The 24,901-nt window shown below is 38.0% G+C and overlaps 1 protein-coding gene across 1 annotated transcript in view; it reads right to left on the reverse strand.

Annotated features, from left to right (window-relative positions):
* The window catches only part of Unc13c (unc-13 homolog C), a 269,849-nt gene that overhangs the window by 33,234 nt on the left and 211,714 nt on the right, over positions 1-24,901 (reverse strand). The window contains exons 23-28 of the mRNA XM_090358380.1: positions 21,155-21,243; positions 17,348-17,497; positions 15,655-15,778; positions 12,763-12,819; positions 9,874-9,954; positions 2,958-3,105 (exon numbers count right to left, since the gene is read on the reverse strand). Coding sequence (XP_090214506.1) covers positions 2,958-3,105; positions 9,874-9,954; positions 12,763-12,819; positions 15,655-15,778; positions 17,348-17,497; positions 21,155-21,243 — 649 coding nt within the window. The remainder of the gene's footprint in view (positions 1-2,957; positions 3,106-9,873; positions 9,955-12,762; positions 12,820-15,654; positions 15,779-17,347; positions 17,498-21,154; positions 21,244-24,901) is intronic.

The following is a 24,901-nucleotide window of genomic DNA, read 5'->3' on the forward strand; positions in this document are numbered from 1 at the left end:
TTATTTCCTTTAGGGAAGAGTTACTACTCAGGCATAAAGCATCTCTGTTTTTGGTGAAAAGAATTCGTGACTCAAGTTCCTCATGCTGTAATAAAAGCTCAGATAAGGAAGCAGAACGCCATGTAGGGTGGCAGAGCAGTTAATCATTCTGCACTTCGTTCTAAATTGTGTTACCACTGAAAAACCTCTACTTAATACATTCAACTTTTGGATATTTTTCACTGTCTACTACTGCATAAAATATTCAAAGAGCTCTTAGTATACTGAAATAGCTGTAAGGATTAAAGCATCTTTTTCTGATGAATATTGTAATTAACATGAAAGAAATGCACTTTTTGTTTTTTACCACCTTCTAGCACTGTAAGTAACACATCCTTGACAAGCAACACTGACAAGAATAGTATAACTTTTCAAGCTAACTACCCCATTTAAACCATGCAGCCAGCTCAGGAAGGAATACATAAAACTATTACCATTATTAAAATACTTGCTGTTCATGACACCAAAATTCTACCCTATAATTTATGTGTGTGTGTGTGGGTGTGAATACCGTAGGGAAACCTCAAGCTCTTTTCAGAATATCCATTGATAGGTAGTAATATGGAAAATAATGTTTGGAAAGCAAACATGTTTTCCCTCTAATAAAACCATACCAGCCCACTGTGGTGGCTCACGCCTGTAATCCTAGCTACTCAGGAGGCTGAGATCTGAAGATCATGGTTTAAAGCCAGCCCAGGCACTAAAGACCTTGAGATTCTTATCTCCAATTAACCACTAGAAATCCAGAAGAAGTGCTGTGGCTCAAGGGGTAGGGCAGTAGCCTTGAGCTGAGGAGATCAGGAACAGTGTCCAGGCCCAAAGTTCAAGCCCCATGACTGACAAAACAAACAAGCAAAAAAAAAATACCCCAAATAAAAGCAATCACACAGAAAACATACCCATTAGCTTGGCACTGGTGGCTTATACCAGTAGCCCGAGGTACTCAAGGAACTGTGATCTGAGGATCACAGTTCAAACCAGCCTGGGTAGGGAAAGTCCATGAAACTTATTCAGTTATCTACCAAAAACAGATTGAAGTGGAGCTGGGGCTCCAAGTCTAGCTTGAGCCAAAGAAGCTCCAGGACAGTGCCCAGGCCCCAAGTTCAGTCCTAGGATAAGCACAAAATTATAGACTACCGACATGCTTATCAAATAGGAATTTTAAAGTTAAGATAGTAAGGTGAATATTTTCCTGGACAGTTTCTGGGCCCAGGACACCATTCTTTTTGACTAGCTTGTGACTCGGTCTATTTGCCTGCTTCTCCAATCTTTCCTGCCTCTTGAAGCTATAATTTCCATTCTTCTAGTATGGCTTTTTAAAAATCATTTTCTCATTGAGCCGCTTGTATTATGTTAGCGCAGATTTTCCTGGCTTCTATTTTGTTCCAATTTGATTTTTGCTGTTTTTGGAGGAATCCAGCTATTTCTCTAAGTCTCTAGCCTCCAAATGCTGGAAACAGAACCACTGCTCTCAGATGGGACAGACAGACCACCATTCCCACATGTCACAGCCAGGGCTGCCACTCCAGATATGAGAGGCAAAGTGCTCTAGATACTGCCTAATGTCCTGTGGGGGAAAAATCACCCCTGCTTGCTAAATCATATTCATGCAACTTGCATAGATAACATTTGGGTCTTGGTTAGAGGTGATTTTCATGAGTGCAAAATGAGACAGTACTTTTGAATTAGAGTCAGTGGCTAGAATAACAAAGTCATTAGAAACTCAGCTTTGTTTCACTTAAGAACTGAAGAACATTTCTCCAGCCACTTTCGGTTTGTTTGGTTTTTATCCTAGTGTGTTCGAGTTCGAGAAGCCATTGTTTTTCCAGTAGGATAGGTTTCATTTGAACTCTGTGGTTCATAAATTTCTAATGGGACTTGAAGAACCTTGGATATTTTTCTTTCCTTTCTCTCTCCTAGTTTCTTTTAGTACTAGAGAAAGATTAATCTAACAAAACCCTACAGTGAGACAGAAGAAAGAAGAAAGTAGGGTAAAATGGGAAAGAAGGAAGAAAACATTAGGGAAGGCAGGAAAAAAAACCCCAAACGAGTAAGCAAGCATTCTATATGCTTTTCTATACTTAAAATCCACTTATGGAAAAGTTAAATTTTAAAACAAATTACGTTCTTTTGGACAGTCAGAAGAGATAATTTAATTAAAAGCACTGAGTTTTTCCTTCATATAAAATACTCCAGTTAATGTAATTCTGACAAAGTGAAAAACAGAAACGAGAAAGAAGGAAGAAAATGTTTAAAGGAAGAAAAAAGAAGGAATGTTGTGTATCACCAGTTGTTTCTGCAGTTCTGGTTACCAAAGCATGAGAAACAGGCACAAAGCAGCTGGGCGGGGATTGGGGGGGTCAAGGTGTTCAGCAGTTACATTTATCATCAAGGTACTGAAGAGCAGGCGCTGCAGAAGTAGACTTACAGACGTACAACATGGATCTCCACTTTTTAGGCATGGGGCCTTGGGTTTGGGTTCTCTGAGAAGTAGAGCCTGACATACACATTCAAGGAGAAAAGCATCTATTTGAGAAGACACCAGAAACATACTTCATGAGGGAGAAAAGATGTGAGAGAAGGAAGAGTCAAGGACGCTACAAACGAGTGTTATCAAACTAGCCTTTTGAGGGGGAGCTGGCGCCCCATCTCACAGGGGTATGTGGGGGAAAAGGAAGGTTATTCACTCCCCCTTTAAAATAATTTGCCAATCAACTTCCCACTCTTCTCAATTATAACCAGTCAATGGGGAAAGAAAACCTTAATATTTCGTATTAATCCAAATACAAAATCACCCATTCTTAATAGTGCTTCAGTTTAGTGTAGTGACAATATAAATACTATGTATGGTAATTCTAATGTCTTATGTTGCTTTAGAGTTTGGTTTACCTTAGTCTCTGGTTGCATGTGGTACTTACTCTGTGAAGTCTGAGTGTCTATGAATTTCTTTACCAAGGCGTCAGTCGTCTGGGTATAAAGACTGAGGGCATATCTCAGAGACTGAAGATCTGGGCTTTTCTCCAAGAAATTCTTTTTCAGGCCATTTCCTCCTGCATGGAAGTATTGCTACAAAAGAATAAGAGTGTCATATAAGCAAGGCATTTAAGAAGAACTATGGAAGGAATGACTTTATTACTTCAATAACAAACCATTTGCCCACTGCAAAGTCATCATCACTATGTTCCTGGTTCCCCTCAAATAAGATCTTTATAGAGGTTTAACTAAGCCTTTCCCTCACATTGCTGCACTTTTCATTCACCACAGCCAATTTATAGAAAATACCCAGATGCCCTTCAAGTGACTGATGGATCAATATATAATGCACACATATGCATATATGTATGTTTGTATATAAATGTGTGTATGTATGCATATACAATATACACATATAAATGTACACAATGGAATTGTACTCATTCATCAGGAAGAATACTATGATATCATTTGCAGGAAAATGGATGGATTTGGAAAAAATTATGTTAAGTGAAAGAAGTCAAGCCCAGAGGCAAAGAATGCATGATGGATTCTTCTCATATGTGGAAGTTATATCTGATTTATAAGTATATTTGAACATATGCAAGGTCATATGCATGTACGCACAGACATTAACTAAAGTATGTGAGGAGGGTCTTAATGGTATAACACCTTTGAGCAACTAAATTACAGTTTAACAAAATGAATACCAAGAAGCTGGAACCTGTGGTAAGGAGGGGGTAAGGTGAAGAGGAAGGAAGATGAAGAGAGAGAGGAAGGATGGGAAAATGTAGCTCTAATATTCAATGTACACATATGAAAAGGGAACCAGATAAATTGAGGGGCTGGGTAGGGTTGGAACAGATTCGGGGGAATGAGTGAAAGGGTGACACGGCTCAAGATGCAGTCTACTCATAAATTGTTATGTTTACTTGGACCTCCTTATACAACTACTTAAGGATAATAAAACAAGTAAATAATAAATGTCAGTAAGCAAAATGAGGTTATATGCTCAGATACTGTGGTCAGAATCCTTATGGGGTGATAGATGTAGCTGAACAGTCATCAACCTCGCTATTCTATTTCTGAAGAATATGTAGGACTGTTAAAGTCACATTCTTTGCAGACACTTGCTTGGAATTCTAGACCTAGTGCCCTCTGCACCATCCTGCTCCCTCTCCAAACACAGGGGTGCAGGTGGAAGCCCGCTGGATACAGCAGAATGCCCTGGGAAATCCAACCCCTTCTGACTTTGCATCTCATAAACAGAATAAAGCATGATTTTGTTGTTGTTGGTTATGGGGCTTGAACTCAGGGCCTGAGCTCTATCCCCAGGCTTTTCTGATCAAGGCTAGTGCTCCACCACTTTGAGCCACTGACTCACTTTCAGTTTTCTGGTGGTTAACTGGAGATAAGAGTCTTATGGACTTTCCTGCCCAGGCTGGCTTGGAACCATGATCCTTACATCTCAGCAGTTATATTACAAGCGGGGGCCACCAGTGCCTGACTATAAAACATGATTTTCTTTTCCTGCTGTTGACACCAAACTTGAAACACTTCCATGTGTATCCACAATGTAATAGAGAAGATATATGTTCATTGACGATAAATATGGTTATTGAGAGGTGTTAGTGTTTTTCATGTTGCATTTCACAAGAAATCTTTGTGAAAGGCGTAGAATGCCTACAAATGAGTATAACATCATGAAACTTACTTTAAGCATTTAAAATGGCTCTATACTGTATTTATAATAGTCTTTGGTGGTTAGATAGTTGATTTTTCTGTCTTGATGCTAAAGCAAATAGAACACTCATTGGGAAGTATGGCTCCTTCTCACATAATAGAATATTAGAGAAGATACTTTACAAACAAATCTTATTCACTCTTTCAAATGAAGAGGTGTCATTTCTTTACCTAATTCTTTTGAGTTTCTAGGTGGAACAATTCAGTGAACTGAAAAATCCGAACTTTCTCAATTCTCTTCTCTATTCAAAGGGAGATGTAGAAAACATTCCCTGCATTTGTAAGCATGAGTGAGTTCACTTCGAATAACACAACGTAGAAGAGATTGAAAAGAGCCTAGATATAGACAATGGGATTTAACTTTAAGAAACTATAGGAACTATAAGAAATGTGGTTGTACCTGGGTGCTGGTGGCTCACATCTAGCAGTTCAAGGCTGGATCTGAACATCAAGGTTCAAGGCCAGCACAAGCAGGCAAGCTCATGAAACTCTTCTCTCCAATTAACCACCCAAAAGCCAGAAGTGGGGCTGCATTTCAAGTGATAGATAGCCTTGCGTGTAGAAGCTAAGGGACAGCATTCAGGTCCTGAAGTCAAGCCCTAGTACTGGCACAAAAAAAAAAAAAAAAGAGGGGAAGGGAAAGGAAAAGGAAAGGAAAGGGAAGGAGGAAATAAAGAAAGGAAAGGAAAGAAGGAAGGAAGGAAGGAGAGGGAGGGAGGGAAGGAAGGAAGGAAGGAAGGAAGGAAGGAAGGAAGGAAGGAAGGAAGGAAGGAAGGGAAGGGAAGAAAGGAAGGAAGGGAAGGAAGGAAGGTCTCAGCTATGAGATATAAACTTTGTATTTGTCCCAGAATACTTTATAATAACTGTGTAGGAAGACATATCTTTGTAGCACTCAGGGACTTTGGGAACTAATTGTGAAATAAGAGCAAAAACTAAGATATGAATCTGCTTTGAGAATGCTAGAGGGCCTCCAATGAGTTTTAGCTTACAATGCTCAACTGACTTCTTCCATTCCAGCCCCAGACTTATGAGTCAGTCATTCCAGGAAAGCTCCTAGTAGGATACTTGGTGTGCAGAGACTTGGTATGGGCAGAAATGACGCCTTTGTCTTTTGAGTGTATTTTGTAATAGGAAATGTTGCGATAGAAAACCCTATGATAGAGGGTAGCACTGTCAGGAGAGAACACAAAGCACATGGTGCAAAGAATAAGAGCATTCTAGCCTAGCACGTGCCATAGGATCCCCATTCAAACAGAGGAAATGATTTCCACAGCAATGCTAATGTACACTATACTGCTTTATGGAAGCAGTTGGTGAAAATGGCACACAAGAGCGCTCTGGGTTTTCTCTCTGACATAGGAAATCAGGAAAAAAGAAGTTACAGTTTTTGTATAAAACTTGGCTGTCAGGGATTTCACATTCACTTTTGGTTGTTTTGGTCCTAGGGCTTGAACTCAGGGCCCTGGGACTTAAACTCAGGGCCCAGGGGCTGCTTTTTTTTGGGGGGGGGGCTGGGCACTGTCCCTGAGCTGGTCAGCTCAAGACTAGCTCTCTGCCACTTGAATAATGGTGCCACTTGCAGTTTTCTGGTGGTTAATTGGAGACAGGAGTTTCACAGACTTTCATGCCCAGCTGGCTTGGAACCCTGATCCTCAGATCTCAGCCTCCTGAGTAGCTAGGATCATAGGCATGAGCCAGCAGTGCCTGGCTGTCCCTTAGCTTCTTTATTCAAGATTAGTATCATACTACTTGAGCTTCAGCTCCACTTTTTTTTTTTTTTTTGATGATTAACTGGAGATACCAATCTCATGAATTTTCCTGCCTGGGCAGACTTTGAATTGCAATCCTCAGATTCAGCCTCCTGAGTAGCTAGGATTACAGCTAGCTTCAATTGACTGACACCCGGAAAATTTACTTCTGACTTTGTGGGGGACCCCTGAGGAACTGGAGGAGCAGAAATGATATTTGGCTGAGGCTTGTGTTTAAAGGACTTGAATGTGGAGATGCTGTGTAGGAAGGAGTGAATGACTTTACGTGTGAAACTAATTTTGCTATCCACAGCTACATGTCGACATTGCTCTGCATTCATTCCAGTGAATTATAGGCTAGAAGAAAATGATATGGTAGAGAGGAATTATATGCTGGGGGAAAATTTGAAAATGTTAGGGTTTGGAAGCTGTTTAGATGTTTCTCTGACACACCTGTAAGCAGATTCTTTTCAACTGGTTCGAAATAAAAGATGGATTGCTGGGTCTCTTGGTCTACTTTTTTGAGTAAAACTCAATCTAGAGCCCTCTGGTCTAGAATCTTCTGGTTACACTGGTACTGATGGGAAGAAACTAATCCACAGAATAAGTTGAGATAGGTCATTTCTTCCTCTCTCCCAAAAAGAGAGCTTGAACATTCAGCTGGAGGTGGTATCTTGGTTTTTTTGTGGTAGAAAAAAAAATGGGTCAAAGTGAGCCAACACTTAGGAAGTTTTCTACATGATAGGAGCTGTTTAAATAGCTTTATTTAGGGCTGGGAATTTGGCCTAGTGGTTAAAGTGCTTGCCTAGCATGCATGAAGACCTGGGTTTGATTCCTCGGTACCACATACATAGAAAAAAGCCAGAAGTGGTGCTGAGGCTCAAGTGGTAGAGCTCTAGCCTTGAGAAAGTCCAAGGACAGTGCTCAGGCCCTGAGCTCAAGCCCAGGACTGGCAAAAAAAAAATAGCTTTATTTGTGATAACCTATTTAAAAACGTATTATTCCCACAGGAAAGGAAGCTGGACATTTGTATTTTATTTTACTATTTCTCTCAACTACCCACTCTCATGGTGTTGCAACTACTAATGTCACAACACCCTGAATTATTTCCAGTATTTTGTTTACGTGTTTATTCATATTCAACTCTTGATGTTTGGAAAGGTTCCATTCTAGACATACTGGTTTCACTGATGTCAGGGTGGGTGTTGAGTAAACACATATTTTATTTGACCTGGGGGTGAGAAGAATTGTATGTCAAGTATCATTTCTGTCATCTTGTGAATGGAGGGAGAATTTTTTTGCTCCTTATGTTCTTTATGAAACTGTAGAAAATAAGCTACTTCAGAGCTGGCTGTGATTTGTGAGAAGAAAATAGTACTGCCAGATTTGAAAATATGAGGATAAATATTGCCTATACGCTTAGCAAGCCATCTTTAAAAAATTCCCCCCAAAATGGTGTCACTTTTTCTAGCTCTTCATATTTACCAGATATTACAGGTCTTTTCCAACCTATTTTTAACTAATTTATGGAGACATGCTAATGCATTTTTTTACAAGTTGTCAAAGGAAAAGTCGCTTGTTATTATTGTATTATTATATATTATTTTGGTAGCAATTGCTTATCACTTTTTGTATTATTTTAAGCACCTGTATCATACACTACTTTTTGCAAATCCATGTGGACAATTCATTTCTCAAATTTAGGTGTACAGCTTTACTGACTTTCTTTGCACTAGTACTGGGGCTTGAACTCAGGGTACAGGATGAGGTAGGCTAGCACTCTACCACTTAAGCCACTTTAACTTCGGTGGTTAATTGGAGATAAGAGTCTCACAGAATTTTCTGTCTGGGCTAACTTTGAACTTGATCCTCAGATCTCAGCCTCCTGAGTAGCTACAGTTGCAGGCATGAGCTACTAGTGCCTGGCTACTTTCTCATCTCTTCAGCTGCTACAGCAGGTAAAGCACAAGTGGCAGAGCCCAACCAACCTATCTCAAACATGTCAATCATAACTTTTGTTATTTCTGACATTATAATTGAGACACAGCTGGGCACAGTGTCTCATGCTTGTAATCCTAGGTCCTCAGATGATCGTGGTTCAAGGCTATTCCAAGCAAAAGCTTTGAGTGATCCTCAGCTCAACTGGGATGGTGCCATGTGCTTCTCATCCTGGAGTGTGGGAAGTAGAAACAGGAGCCTAGCAGTCCAAGATGGCCGGGGCATGAAGGTAAAGCTAGTTTTCAGAAACACCTAAAGCAAAAAAGGAGTGATGGTGTGGCTCCAATAAGAAATGTCTCTGTAAAAGTTCTGGTTTTTTTTTTTTTTTTTTTTTTTGCCAGTCCTGGGCTTGAGCTCAGGGCCTGAGCACTGTCCTTGGACTTTCTCAAGGCTAGAGCTCTACCACTTGAGCCTCAGCACCACTTACAGCTTTTTTTTTTTTCTATGTATGTGGTACTGAGGAATTGAACCTGGGTCGTCGTGCATGCTAGGCAAGCACTGTACCACTAGGCCAAACTCCCAGTCCTAAAAGTTCTGTTTTTAAGTAGCACTTTCTTCCTTTAGCAAAATGGGTATTCGTTAATTATATTACAAAATAATCATTTGAATGCGAAGATATTTCAAAAAAAAAAGAAGCACCTTCCTGGCAAGTGCAAGACGCTGAGTTCAAAAAATTTTAAAAAAGATAAAAGGAACAATATGTCACTGCTGTGAAAAAGTAGTTGCACTTCGATCAAAGTTTTTGAATTTAAAAGAATATTTTCATTAATACCTGTGTAGAGAGGGAATTACTTTAAGTTATTTTTAAATAGGAAAGAATCTAGGCAACTGAATTATGCATTCTACTATAGAAAGAAGAAATAGCATCTGTCTGAAGAAATAGCATCCCCTTTGTCTGAGAAGGGCAGGAGATTAGTATTTTTTTATATGATTTGAGTAATGGCAGAAAACGCAGACACAAATTCTGCTAACTTAAAGCCCTCTTGACCCATCTGTTTAACTAGGGTTTCAAGATGCATATCATTTTTTGAAGAAAAGAAAATCCTGGGCGCAGTGGCACACACCTGTAATCCTAGCTACTCAGGAGGCTGAGATCTGAGGATCCTGCTCCAAAAGCCAGCTAGAGCACTAAAGAAGTAAAGAATGTGAAACTCTTCTCTCTAATTAATCACTAGAAAATGGGAAGTGGTGCTATGGCTCAAGGGGTAGGCCGGTAGCCTTGAGCTGAAGAGCTCAGGGACAGTGCCCAGGCCCAGAGTTCAAGCCCCATGGCTGACCAAAAGCAAAAGAAAGAAAATCCTGCAACATTAGTTTATGGCACTAAAGCAAAGGGAAAAGCCTTGTGGTGCATCTAGGAGAAGCATCATCTTACCTTGATGGTAGCTAGGACCATCTCCATAATAGCACACTGTCTTGGTGTCAGACCCTTGGCATCCTCCCGAATCATGTGCTCCTACAAAACGGGAATAATTTGCTTTATGAATCGGCTCCCAGAATCTGTATAATTTCCACATGCAAGCTCCTCCTGTTTGAAATAACTTCCAGGGATTTAGCAATAATGACTAGAAGTTAGCCTGTGTTTATGCATTCAAATAAAAACATCTCTGGAAAAGCAGAGTGATAGTTATTATTTAAGTAAAGCCAGCAGTATTTCCTCAGGTATTTTTGATATTGTATCAACAGTCTAAGTAGATTTATAAATATTTAATGTATTTAACTGTATCAAGCTAATAGGTTTCTTTCCAGCAAAAAAATAACCTAAAAAGACAGTCTACAGAATGGAAGGTCTTTGCCAGCTATATATCAGATAAGGGCATAATATCCAGATGTACCAAGATCTCAAGAAGCTGAATCCTCAGTGAAGCAATAACGCAATTAATGGGCAAAGGATCTAAACAGAGACTTCTAGGAAGAAGAGTTAAAAATGGTGATTTTGTCTCTATAAAACTTGAAGTTCCAAGGATATAAAAGCAGAGATGCCATCTCACAACTAGGAAAGAAGGTTTGTTGGGTACTACATCAGACACAGACAGAAGCAAAATTGGGAAATGGGGAAGTGGGTCTTGTAACATTGCTTGAATTCTTAATTAGCAGTCGCAGAAAGCCAAATTAGCCCTGAACTATAAAATTCCATGAACAGTGAATACCCTCTTTTCTGTCACTTGAAACTAAAACATTTCTAGCTGATATAACATTCCACTCAGGAAACAGAAGTCTTGGGAGATGGAGTATGTTTCATTAAAAACACAGATGCTATCTACATGGTTGGGGTAATTTCTTTTATAATGAGACCTAAGCTATTTTGCTGTCACAGTTTTATAGGAGAAACTTTGGCACCATGTAAATCAATTTTTCAAGCTGGGGTCCAGAAATCCCAGAGTGGCAATAATAGATAGAGATCGGAGATCCATCCATCCATCCATACCTACACACACACACACACACACACACACACACACGTATTTGTATTTGTAGGTGTATCTTAATTCCTATTATTCTAGATAGGCGAATATTTACATAGTTATATTTTAAATTACATCTAATAAGTACTTCCAACAAATATTTCTTAACTCTCAACTCTCAGAACACCTGTGGAAATAAACTTTAGGTGATGGTTATGTCTTTTAGGTAGATTATCTTTGAGATTTTTTTTTTCTGAGAAAGGAGAAAATGTTGATGATAGAGCAGGGTGCTAAAATTATAGAGCATATCTTTAACACTGTAATTATGTAAGTTTGATTAGCCTTCTTCTGTGTTACAGATACAAAACAATACCAGAGGTACTTAGCTCTGAGCTATCAGCTGGGGTAAAAGGAATATAGCTCCCACTTGAGGTCAGAGGAAGCAAATTCTTTGCAGTCACCAAGCAAGCATAATATATGTGCTATCTGATTTATTCTCACAACAATCCTATAAACTGAATGATAAAATTTTCTGCATTTTACAAATGTCACATCTGAAAATTGGAAAAGTTGGGCTGGGAATTTGGCCTAGTGTTAGAGTGCTTGCCTAACATGCATGAAGACCTGAGTTTGATTCTTCAGTACCAAATACATAGAAAAAGCCAGTAGTGGTGGTGCTGTAGCTCAAGTGGTAGAGCTCCAGCCTTGAGAAAGCCCAAGGACAGTGCTCAGGTCCTGAGTTCAAGCCCCAGGACTGGCAAAAAAAAAAGAAAGGGAGAAAATTGGAAAAGTTAAATGAAATTTCAGTTACATGCTTTGGTCCAAGTCACAAAGTTTGAGGGCAAATAAATTAGCCAGTCATCTGTAGCTATATTCTAGTAGATAGAATAAAACAATGTATTTCATCAGCTATGTTCCCATCCTAGAGAAATAAGGACTGAGAATATGTTGTATACATTCAAAATTTTAGGAATTCCAAGTGGCAGTTAAAGATTATTTACTTATTTATTGTGTGCACATGCGTGAGCACACATGTATGTACCTGAGTTTGAATTCCAGGCCACGTCACTGTCTCTTAGCTTTTCACTTAAGACTGATGCTCTACCATGCAAGCCATAGCTTCACTTGTGGCTTTTTGTTGGCTAATTGGAGATAAGAATCTCATGGATTTTGTGTCCGGATTGGCTTTGAACTGAGATCCATAGATTTCAGACTCTGGTGTAGCTAGGATTATAGGCTTTAGCCACCAGTACTCAACAATGGTAGGGTTTGTAAACAAAACTTTCTGTTGAGTTCAGCATGTGGACAGGTTCATTGATTTGATGAATTTCATTTTCCCACATAGTGATTCTTGGCTTTAAGATATAAGATTTCACCACATTTTCATGCAGCCCTCCATTATTTCTGGCCAGGCAGTGGTGGCCTAGCTACTCAGGAGGTTGAGATCTGAGGATCATGATTCAAAGCCATCCAGGCATGGAAGTCTGTGAAGCTCTTATCTGTAATTAACCACCAGGAAGCCGGAAGTGGCTCTATGGCTCAAGTGGTAGAGCATTAGCCTTGAGCTGAAGAACTCAGGGACAGCACTCAGGCCCAGAGTTCAAACCCCTCGACTGATGACAAAAAAAACCCAAAACAAACAAAAACCTGAACTGGAAAAAAAGGTTCCAGTTTCTTCTAAAACAATAATGCTAAATGTTATAAACACAAGGTTACAGATTTATAAAGCAAACCATGAGAGCAAACAGGCATCTTCTTAATTCTGCCCTGGTATAATATTACTAGCAGGATGGCTTCACACAGCGCTGTAAGCAGCTCATTACTTTTCACTGGCAACCAGCTTCCTTCATTCTAATTACCTTCAGTTTGGAGAGCTGTCCCAGATCTTTAGCAGCAATGAAAATCATCTGGGGTCCCTAAAAACAAAAAAAGATTGTCTTAAGATTTTTCAGTCTTAGCATTGAAAAGCAATCAACAGAGGCTGTTTTTTATTTCTCATACTAGATTGTGGTTGTTAGTGTATTTAATTTTGCTTTTTCATGTTTAAATAGTTCTATAAAGGGATTTCAATTGAGCATGTTTGTTTATGAGTATAATATATTTTTTTGGGGGGGGAGTTGCTGCAGTCCTAGGACTAAACTCAGGGACTGGGCACTGTTCCTGAGCATATTCTGCTCAAGGCTAGCACTCTACCACTTGAGCCATAGCTCCACTTCTGGCTTTTTGGTAATATTGGAGATAAGTCTCATAGACTTTCCTGCCTGGGCTGGCTTTGAACTGTGGTCTTCTGATCTGAGCCTCCTAAGTAGCTAGGAATACAGGTGTGACCTGCTAGCACCGGCTTCGCAATGCATCTTAATCAACGTTATGCCTTCATCATTCTCCCCAGTACTACGCCAATAATCTCCACTCAGTCCACTTAGCTAGTTCCCTTTTCACATATACACACTGAACATTCCAACTGCATTTTTCCACCCCCACCCTTTCTGCATTCAGCTGCCTTCCTCAATTCTTCAAACTTCAACTCTTCAAACGAATGTGTTTTAAGGACAAGATATGTCGGAAGACTGGCAGTATAGCAAAGCTCATTGTGTCCCTCTTCTGACAATCTTAAGGAGGGGGGTATCACCGAATCAGTTGCATATGGATTAAACTCTCATTATTTCTATCAAATCCCTTACTCTACAGCTCATTGAAACAAATCTGTGAGCATTAAGTCATAGTGTTGAAGAAAATAGAACTGCGCATCCAGAAAGGCCAGCCCTTCCTCAGTGGGGGCTTTCTCTAGAACTTGGAGTCCCTGGAGACACATACACAAAGAAAGAAAGAACGAAATGAAGGAATGAAGGAAGGAAGGAAGGAAGGAAGGAAGGAAGGAAGGAAAAGAAAAGACAGAATCCCCAAATGGAGCTGGGCTCCCCCGGTGGGAGATCACACCTGCAATCCTAGCTTTTTAGGAGGCTGAGATTTGAGGATTACAGTTCAAAGCCAGAAAACCAGTCTGGGCAGGAAAGTCCACGAAACTCTCCTTACCAATTAACTGCCAAAACAAACAAACAAACAAAAGGCAGAAATGGAGCTGTGGTTCAAGTGGTAGAATGTTAGCAGTTCAAGCCACAGAACCAGCGCACACACACAAATCCAGAGCTCATTAGAATGAAATAATGGCTGGAGCCATGTCTGTCAATGTGTGGATGTGTGTATATGTGTTTGTAGGTACTAAATTTGGCCAAATTCATTAGTAGCTTGGAGTATCTTCACAGAAAGGAAAACCTGCACTGATAGTTTGTATTGTCTTTCTCCATTTAGAATACATAGTCACTGGAGATCAGCAATCAGGGCTAAATTTAATTCATGTTGATAAATATGAATAATGATAAAATATGGTGTCCAGCACACTTAGAAGCACAAGGAAGTATTTAATCTATGAATGAATGAATAATGAAGTTCACTGGTGGAAATCTCGGTGTGAGAGAAAATTCAGATGGTGATAAGCCTTCCTATGAAAGATCTCATATATAGAGAACAATATGATATATAGATATACATATATATAGCATGCTACCACAATATGATATAACCATTCCTGAAGAGTCTTAACATTCCTCAAAAACAGGAGTGTTTTTTAGGAGCAGTGGGCTAAAAATATGCAGCCTGGACCACGTGATTGAAGTCCAGACAATTTTGTGCTCAAGGAACTATCCAAATAGTAATTTCTAGTTGGACAACTGGCAGGGAACTCAGTGACGCTGATGGCAAGGCATGAGGGCAGAAACATATACACTAGAGCACAGTAAGACTGTATCTACACATGTGATTTGGCCATCTATGTATTTAGATTGTAATAGATGAAACCACATATTGATGATGCTAAGCAAAACTCCATGTAACTTATATTTTATCAGTTGCTGGCAGTAAGCTGACAAATACACATGCATGTTTGTATCTTTGTATGTTTTGTAAGAAAATACTTTCTATTTAATTCCCCTGGGTAAATATGGACTGAGAGCATAAAAATGGTGTCAGTGTGTCTTCCCTAGTCACCGGAAAAAAAAAATCAATTACACTCTAACAAGCATTTGTTGGGTTATTTTTATCTTGCTTGCTGCAGGATACTGAAAGCCCCCGGTATGGCGTAGTCACCTGACCACAGTCTAGCTTTGCTGCCAAATGATCTTTCTGGTTCTCTTGTACTTCACTGTGTGTGATACAATCATGGCTCTCAAACCCACTAAAAGCTGTCACCTCTATTAACCTCCAAGTGAGAAAGTAATAAGTGAAGATGGCCTGGAAAGGCAAAGATTATCCTGTATTGTAGTGTTGGAATTACCTTTTTAGGCTACAAGATTTAACAAAGAAATACAGCCTCTCTCCCTCTCTCTTTCCCTTCCCATCCCTTTCCCCCTCCCCTTCTCTTTCTTTTTCTCACCCCTACTCCCCAGTACAATTAAGGAAAAATTACAAGTGTAAGCCAGATCATCTTACAAATCGAACTCTGATGCAATTAATAAAAGATGAATTTTGATTGGCACGTAGGTGGGAAGTTTAACTCCTATCATCACTATTTAAACTTGATTTAGACAGAAAAATGTAATTAGATAGATCATTTGTCAAGAAATTATTTACCAAATACTTGTTTCCAAAAAATTGTATTTAATTAGTACTATATGTTATCTGGATACATACCATTATTTAAAAGTAAAAAAAGACAATGTAGTAAGATATAAAAAATTAAAAGAAAACATACTTACTGTTTGATCTGTCAGAGGTGGGAGAACAATTTGTTTTTCTATTTTGTTAAGGACTAGTTTCCATAGCTCTTTCAAAACTCGCTTCAGGACTGTTTTCTCACAAATCTTTGCTGAGAGACTTAATCTGAAATAATATTGAAACATAGATACTCACTTAAATTTCATCAATATATCAACTTACTTAATTGGTTAAAAATCTACATAAACTACTGAAATTCCAATAACAGAATTGGCCCCTATCTTGGAATTTTATTAATTTTCTATAAGAATAAATGAGACAATATGTCATCTACCATATACAGCTTTGGTCTCTTCATTGATACCAGTTATTCTACATTTAGTATTGTAGTTTTTGAGTGAAAATTGAGTGAACCTAACGCAGTGCTCAGGATTACAACTGTTGTGTGTTGTAGAGATTTTGGATTTGGGAATATTTTCAAAGACTATCACCAGTATCCTTAAAAAATCTGAAATTTTATGGGATATATATATATATATATGTATGTATATATATTTACCCCCCAGTGGAGGATCTCATGCATGCCCAGGAAGCACTCTACTACTGAATAACACTCCACACCTTCTCCAGAAAATTAGAAACTTTCTTTTTGAGAATGACGTTGGCATTCGAAATATAGTGATTTTAGAAAAATTCAGATTTTGCTGTCCCTTGGTTATCTCATATTGGTATAGTATCTCACTTTGTTATCTGATATATTGAATTTATTTGTATTTGGATATTTGAAATTTGATAGGGAAGGGGGGAAAACCAAGATGGGTGGGGGGTGTGGGGGGGAGGGAAATGGGTACCAAGACATGTGAAAGGGTATCAATGTATGTGAATTAATGCACCTTCTATCTGGCAAATATCATGTAACCCTTTTACTAATTACAATAAAAAATGTATAAAAAAAAAGAAAAAAAAGAAAAATTCAGATTTAAGGTTCTTGAGCTTGGGAAGCTTATATCCATGTTTATGAGACTGTGTCTTTGGTTCTTTTAGATCAGTAACTCCCAAATTTGGGTGTGTATTAAATTACAGGTACCCTGACCTTCCCCCAACTTACTCAAGTAGACTGGTTGAGAACAGGAACAGTGAAGAAACATTTTAAAAAGCATCAACCAACCAATGAACCAAGGGTCCCTTTAAGTTAAAAACTTTGACTTAATCGACATTAAGGTTTCACTCATCACTACTACTACACCGTAAACGTCTTGGCACCAGTGGTTTCAACTTTCTTTCCATCATTTCAAAGTGCTTAGAATAAGCTTTTCAGTAGATGTCCACACAGTATATAGTTACTGAAGGTTGGTCAGGCAGCTGTCTGCTGGCCTGTCAGTCGAATTAATTCTAGTCACATTTGTGTTATTTTCTTCTCCAGCAAGTGAAATTGGACACTGCGGATTCAATTCAGTCTTTTTTCTATGTCTAAGAGGATGCAAAACAATATGATATCTGTGGAGCCTAAAATTTTAAATCTTCAGAACACCAACATTCTTAGCTTCCAATATTTATTTCCTCCTATTTTTCCTTTGCCTTTTGTACAGAAATAAAAATGTGTTGTTCTTTAATGAACCCATTTGTCTCTCAGAAGATACTTTACATAGAGAACAATTTTCCTCAAACTCTTACTAGCTATCCTTAGGAATTTCTGGAAATTAAAAGAAGGATAAAGTTAGGCAGAAAACTTACGTTTTGTCCAAAAAATCCATAAGAGGTCTTAATACAATTTCTGCTTCCATCGTTGCACTGTTCTTATTAGATGTGGTATTGCCATTTGCTCTCATTTGATTTAACTCAAAACTCATCTGCTTTATACACTCTTCAATTATAAGCTGAAAACTGAAAATAAGGAATATGAACTTGAGAGTCAAATGTGAACATTGTTTCTCAGTCTGTCTGAATTCTACCCCGAGGAGTCTGATCTGTTTCAAATCCTATGAATTCCTTGCATTTTCAAACTTAACTCTGCAAAGCATTTTGTTGTGATCAAGTCTTACTTGAATTGCTTTGATTTAAAGCAGATAAAAGTGATGGTTTTTCAGGCTGAACAAATGTGAGTAGGGTTTGTTCTTTCAGTCTCTATCCCTGATAGAAATAGTTATCATACTTTTCTGAGTACTGTTTAGAAAAATGGTGAATCCAGAAAGGCGGCTGTTACTAGGACCTAGTTTCTAGACCCTTGCTTCTGTGATTCCATGCTTTGCTGACTTTTCTCCAGCCTCACTGGCTCCTCCTCATTAAGGGCTGGCCTCCATTATAGTAGGACTGCCATATTTATGAGATAAAAGCAGAGTGCACAGTTAAATTTCAAATCATAAACATTTTTAGTACAAGACTGTCCATGTAATATTTGGGAAATTCACTAAAATTCTATATTGTTTATGTGAAATTCAAATTTAACTTTTAAATCTGGTCATCTCTGTTGTCATACTCTGGGACTGAGCCTTAGAAATCATGTGTTTTCCCCAAGACACTTGTCTGTGTCTGTCTGTCTGTCTACCCACCATCACTTTTTACTTTTGAACATGTGAAACAATTTACTCATTGTCTCTGTTTAGCCCTCTCTGGCATCCTTTTAGAGACAAGATTATGCTTTTCTTTGGTTGAAAAATCTTCAATGGCTACTAAATACAAGTATAACAAAATCTAAAACTGTTTCAGAGACAGAACTGGCTGACAGAGGCTGGCGTGGGTGATCTCAGTGCTATTGTTTCTCCCACACTTCTTCTCACTATAATATATACTCACTAGTCTCTCCCTTGTGTTCTTGTTAGATCCTGAGAACAAGCTTACTTTAGATCTGCTGTTCCTGGCCCATCTGCCATGGAATTCTCATGGTGCTCTTGGTCTCTCATTTGTGTCAGGTGTATACAACAACACACCTCAGAGAAGTCTTCTCTGAGCACTCAAACTAAAGTGACATTCCTATCATTTTCTACTCCCTATTACTTCCTTCTCCCCCCACCCCATTACCTGACACAGTACATACATTTGCTTATTGTTTGTGGCTTCCATTAGGATGTAAGCTCTATAAGAGCAGGGCCTTGGTTTTTTCTTTACTGTATAACCGCATGGTGGTAATAGGTCTTGTGCCTGGTACAAAGCAGTTGCTCAAGAAACACTGGGATGGTAGTTACAAATACTGTAATTTATTTACCAGTATTTATAGTAAATATTGTATTGTAGTGAATTATTTACTTATAATAAAATTAAAGAAGAGAGATTGTAAATTTTCTCAAATTCACACAAATGGCATCTCTTTGGAAGTGACAGGTATGCTAAATAGCTGGAATGGGTTGAACACTTCCTAATGTATAAACATGATCAAAACATCAAATTAATCACTTTAATTATATAAGATTGTGCATGTGAATGATATCACAGTAAAAATATTTTTTTAAAAAAAACACTAGTTGAATGTACTAATAGATCATCTCCTAACTGCCTAGCCATTTTAAGTATGTTTATGGAGAGTAATTCTTTGTGTTGTACTTTTTTTATTCTTTGTATCCCCAGCCCCAGTTTTGATGGTTCTTATGTAAGCAGTGGCAACAAGTAGGAGTGATTAGCATTCCTATTAATAATATTTTCCAATAATATTATTCCAATATTATTTCCAATAATATTTTCATGTTCCCAACAACAGGAATAAGTGTAACACGTGAACATGCCAGTATAAAAAAACAGGATGATGGGAAATGGTCATATCACTGGAATGATAATTAGGAAGGAAGGAACTCATTTCAGTATCAGAATCAAGTCTAGTCCTGTTCTTTTGTCACACACAATGATTCATTCCAACACTGAAAAGCAGTTAAGTACATGAATTCCTCAGCTTTTATGTAGAGGCTTAGAAGCTTTCACTATATAATGTTTATGTGTTTAAGTGTTGGTTCATGCTTACATATATTTATAGATTTTAATAATGTGCTAATCATTATTTTAGGTGTTTTAAAAAAATAAAGCAGGCATGGTATCTTGCTCTTGTAACACAGCTGAATTCTCCTAGTATTTACATAATGAAATAGTCTACTATAGTCTTTTTTATTTTTTGTTTTTACCTATTGCAGAAAATCATCAGTGAATTTTAAATGATTACATTTTGTGGTCATAGCTCTTTAAAAGCAAGTTATATAGCCATGTCAGTTTGATATATAGTCAAAGCTTAATTCTATTTTTACTATTATGTTTGGCTTATCTCCATCTTTAGCTCTGGGACAACATCTCTTTAGCTTCCTTAACTTCTCATGGTACTATTGTTATCTCTTTTGACTCACGATTTGTGTTGGATTCCTTGATCCCTCGAGTTTGACTGACCTTTATGGATGTGGCTCGTTTCTTAACTTCATTTTATGCAATTCGAAGGAATAAGCTCTTCTAATCTCATTCAGGAAAATTCAAATCCCTGACCATCTGGCTTTTACATAGACAGATCTGCCTTAGGTTTTAGTCAGGTCGTGGTTTCCAGGGAATGTGGGGATGGTGGAGAAGGTGGGGATGGTGGGTCTCTGTGCTGGCAGATGTATTTAAAAGGGCAATGGCCGCAGATAGTTGGGATGATAGAAAAAGAAGGCAGAGGATGTTGGAAATATCTAACGCATTGATGTAAAATTGGATCATTCATGATTTTTTTAGCTGGACAAAAAATCACCATCGTAGCACCTACTTTTTTGGGGGAGGGGCACCAAATCTCAAATTACAGAATCCAGGTGGGGGATAGATCAAGCAAAGGGTATGGAATTTATATTTTAAAACTGGGAAAAGTAAGGGTTATCCTCAGATCTATATTGTAAACTCAACCCGGAAGCCAGCAACATGATCTCATTGATCCCTGTAGACTCCCCCACTAGACCCCCAGCTGGGTGTGCGCGTGATGTATCACAGCAATAAGGAGGCAATAATCATTCTTCCTTAAGGAAAGCATGCAGTATTGCCCATTTACTCCAATAACTGGAATCACTCAAATTGACCAAAGCACTACGGTCACTCCAGTATCTGAAAAGTAACAAGGGCATAGTAGTAGCTGTGGTTTACAGGTTTCGAATAGTTGCTTCTACAAACACATCTCTTTAGGGGCCCTCTTGATGCCACCAATCCTCTCTTCATCATTAAAGTCTCTGCTGTGACTATTTTAAAACCAGAATTCACATTTGTAGACCTTTTAATCCAAATAAGCCTCCTTTTTGAGTGGGTAGAGGTAAGCCTTGACAGGATGCAAGAGGGAAGGAGGGAAGTAGGCCATACCTTACACACCTGTTTTGGGTTGTGCTTTGCTAAATTGTATATTGCATTGTACTTCTATACTGAAATACTCATACTGAATAATTCATCTCTAACCCTACACATGGTGAAAGCCAAGATTCCCTGCTGTAGGTCTCAGGGATCTGACTGCAACTATTAAAACATCCTAAAGATGGGAAACTATTAACACATTTACCTTTTCCTTTTCTATTTAATAAGATCATAGTAACTACCTAAGTACAGTGTGCTCCTTACCTTTCGCCGTAAGTGACGCTGAGCTCATCCAGAACTCCACTGAGTTTAACTTGAAGCTCTTTTAGAATAGTGCTAGCTTCAGGGTCTAGCTGCAGAGAGACCAGAAATGGTATTACTTTGGAGCTTGGAAAAGCATGACTGTTTCTCTTACAAGCATCTTGCTTGTAACTTGCTTGATAACTTCTAACACCAACCAACTCATATATATTTTTTGCTCTCCTGTTTTTTTTTTTTTTTGGTGTTGTCTGTTTGCTTGTCTTTGGAATCAAATGCACAAGAAACTGTGAAGAAACCAGGAGGGCTTTCATATATGAAGAAGTCAATGGAATTAATTGCACGGCATGCTTGCAAATTAGAGCTAGACAGCAGCAAAGCTTTTATTGATTGCAGCGAGGAGTGCAAGGCATGACAAGAAATATTCCCCAGAACGGGATAATTTTATAATTTTGTAAACCTAATATGCAAAGAAAAAGAAAACCTAATATATACATTAGTTGAACATAGGTGCCACTTTAAAATATATTTCAGTCTTTAATGCTGTCACTTTAAAATATATTTTAGTCTTTAATACTGCCATAAAGAAATGGACTTACTAGAAATAGAGGCTTCAGTTAAAATTAAATTTTGAGAACAAACTGGGGATTCCTAAAAGAAAATGCATCAGACCTTGGGTTTCATATTTCAGAGTTGTCCAAATTTTGAAATATTTGCCTAAACTTGACTGCCTTACAATTTTTTTTCTTTTTTCTTTTTTTTGGCCAGTCCTGGGCTTGAGCTCAGGGCCTGAGCACTGTCCTTGGGCTTTCTCAAGGCTAGAGCTCTACCACTTAAGCCTCAGCACCACTTCTGGCTTTTTCTATGTATGTGGTACTGAGGAATCAAACCTGGGTCTTTGTGCATGCTAGGCAACCACTCTACCGCTAGGCCAAATTCCTGGCCCCTTTTTGCTTGGCATTTTTTTTTATTGAAGAATTTATTAACATTGATTTTTACATCATATTTCAAATGACATGTTTAACACACAAATATTCAAGAAGGGAATCTTTATATACAATCACAGGCACTTAATTTTTAGAACATAATCAAGATTAGGCTAAGGGTTTGTATATCATAGATACGTATTAATCAATGTAATAAAACATTATGTCTATAGAGTCATAAGTTTTTATGTCTATGTAGTATTTATATTTCCCATACCATGTCCATATCGTTGGGCATGCAAATATTTTGTCCTCGCTCTTGCACTGTTTGGATCTAAAAGCCACCTATTAAGGATACCAGGGCCTGCTTGGCATTTTTTATCCATAACATAAAGACCTGAAATGTTTCCCAAACTGAAACTTGTTGAAGAGCAACAGGATACTTCCTCTCATCACCTAATTTTGATTTTGGAGCATTTTGGATTTTAGATTTTTAGATGAAGTGTGCTAAACCAGTATTGTGCTGTGCCTTTATTAAAATATATTTTCCAAAAATTTTAGCATTTTATACAATAAGAGAAATTAAGCATTTATATGTCCTTTTAGAGCTGATATAACTGACTTATTTTCCAAGGCATCATTTGAAACCTAGAGTTGAACATTTAAAATTTAACCTTTTAATTTTTTTCCTTTACTTTTTTTTCCATATTTTTTATTGTAATTAATAGAGGGGTTGTTTCCTTTTCTTTAGCTATTGTTTACAGCTTGAAGTTGAGCTGGCAAGGAAATTTTGGGGTAAAGTATCAGATCAAGAAACATTATTTCTGGTATATTTTTTATAGTTATCCTCTTTGAAGACAACTTTTACTCTCTGCTATAAACATATACAATAAATTGACACACTGATATGTTAACTTGAGTTAATTTTCTCAATTAAAGATTAACATGTATTTACTAAGCATTTTAGAAAATTTGACCCAGTTTTTCAAATTATACTATTTGCAAAAAATTACTGCTTGGGTTTTAAAGAAACATAAAACAAAGACTTGTAAGAGACACACTTTATTAACCAGAGAGAAATTCACCTATAGGATAATCAGTAGTAATCTCTGAAATTGAAATGTAAAAATGTCCTTCCCTTGAACCTGTAGAAATTTAGTTTCTGATCATTAGTATGTGAAGTTCTTGTGCAAACTAGTCTGATACTGAAAAAAGCATGGGATAAAGCCAAACTTCTGGAAGTTTCCATAGACTATGGAATCTTCCAGATTTCATAGTTAAAGTCCAGAATTCAGGATCTACACAAATGCACAAGCCATCCCCAAACACTTAAGCTACTTCTCTGGGAGTAGAAAAATTAAAATACCTCCACAGTCTCAAACTTTCCAAAAGTTTGATTCAGCTATAACTAGTTTTAGGGCATTGATCAGAAAAGCAATAAAATAATGTTCACATAGTTTTTTAAAAATAATAAACGAGGGCCAGGAGTTTGGCCTAGTGGTAGAGTGCTTGCCTAGCATGCATGAAGACCTGGGTTCGATTCCTCAGTACCACATACATAGAAAAAAAGCCAGAAGTGGTGCTGAGGCTCAAGTGGTAGAGCTCTAGCCTTGAGAAAGTCCAAGGACAGTGCTCAGGCCCTGAGCTCAAGCCCAGGACTGGCAAAAAAAAAATTAAAAAAAAAAAGAATAAACGAAGCAAAATACTGTTGATACAACTGATACACATCTAAACTAAATCGACTAACAAATCCTACTTCCTGAACACTTAACCAAGAAGAGACAGGTGACTGACCACTCTGATCTTAGAATGCCATTCATGTTATACTCTGTTATGGTTTCCTGTGGTTGCTGTATTAACAACACAACCATGCTTACAGGGTCATATGCACTTGCACACACACGTATATTAATTGCAGCAGGGATCATGCAGAGGAGAATTCCAGTGGTATGACTCCTTTGAATAACTTACATTCTAAAATGGATACCAGGAAGCTGAAATCTGAGGAGTGGGTGGTAGGAAAGTCAAGGGGAGGGGAGCAAGCAGTAGATGGACCAAGGAAGCCTGGGAGATGTGGGTGTGGTAGTGTATATGAGAAAATGAACTAGGAAAATTGAAAAGTAGGTTTGGTTTGGGGGGTGGTGAGGAGGTGAAAGGGATGACATTGATCAAGATGCACTGTCCTTCCCAAATGACACATTGAACGGAGACCTCTGTACAGCTACTTATAGACATTAAAACTATATATATGGAAAAGGGATGATAGAAAAGTCCTCTGATTTGGTTTTATCCAGCTTCCTTTTTCCCTGCAGACAGACAGCTATACCTTACCCACACAGGTCTCCCTAAGGATATAACTTTAAAAGTACAGTTTTATTTTTTTTTAAACCTCAAGGTAGGATTGCCTGTTATTTAAAGTATTTTCATATTTGTTTGATAGATAACTGAAGGTTGTTGGCTCACTAGTTAAAATAATAACTTTAAAGCCATACAAAATGATTACATGGGGCGCTTGTGTGAAATTATGCTATTTTCCCATAAAACTATTTCAGGCCACTTTAGGTATTTTGTGAGCAGACATTTCTTATCAAATAATTGGTTATTACTTGGAAAAAAAATCTCAGACTGTCAAACTATGGCAATTTAACTATGGCTTTTAATTTTGTGATAGACATGTTTGTTTCTAAGTAAGTACAGACAGAAAGCATGTGCCACAAAATCAGGCCAAAGGAGATAAAAAGCCAAAAGGAGAAAAATAATTAGCTTCAGTTTTGATGCAAATAATACCGGGAATTATATACACACAATAATTCTGATGCCTGATGCC

Source organism: Megascapheus bottae, chromosome 25, assembly GCF_031878675.1.
Source record: "Megascapheus bottae isolate mThoBot1 chromosome 25, mThoBot2.hap1, whole genome shotgun sequence".
In the NCBI taxonomy this organism is placed as follows: Eukaryota; Metazoa; Chordata; class Mammalia; order Rodentia; family Geomyidae; genus Megascapheus; species Megascapheus bottae.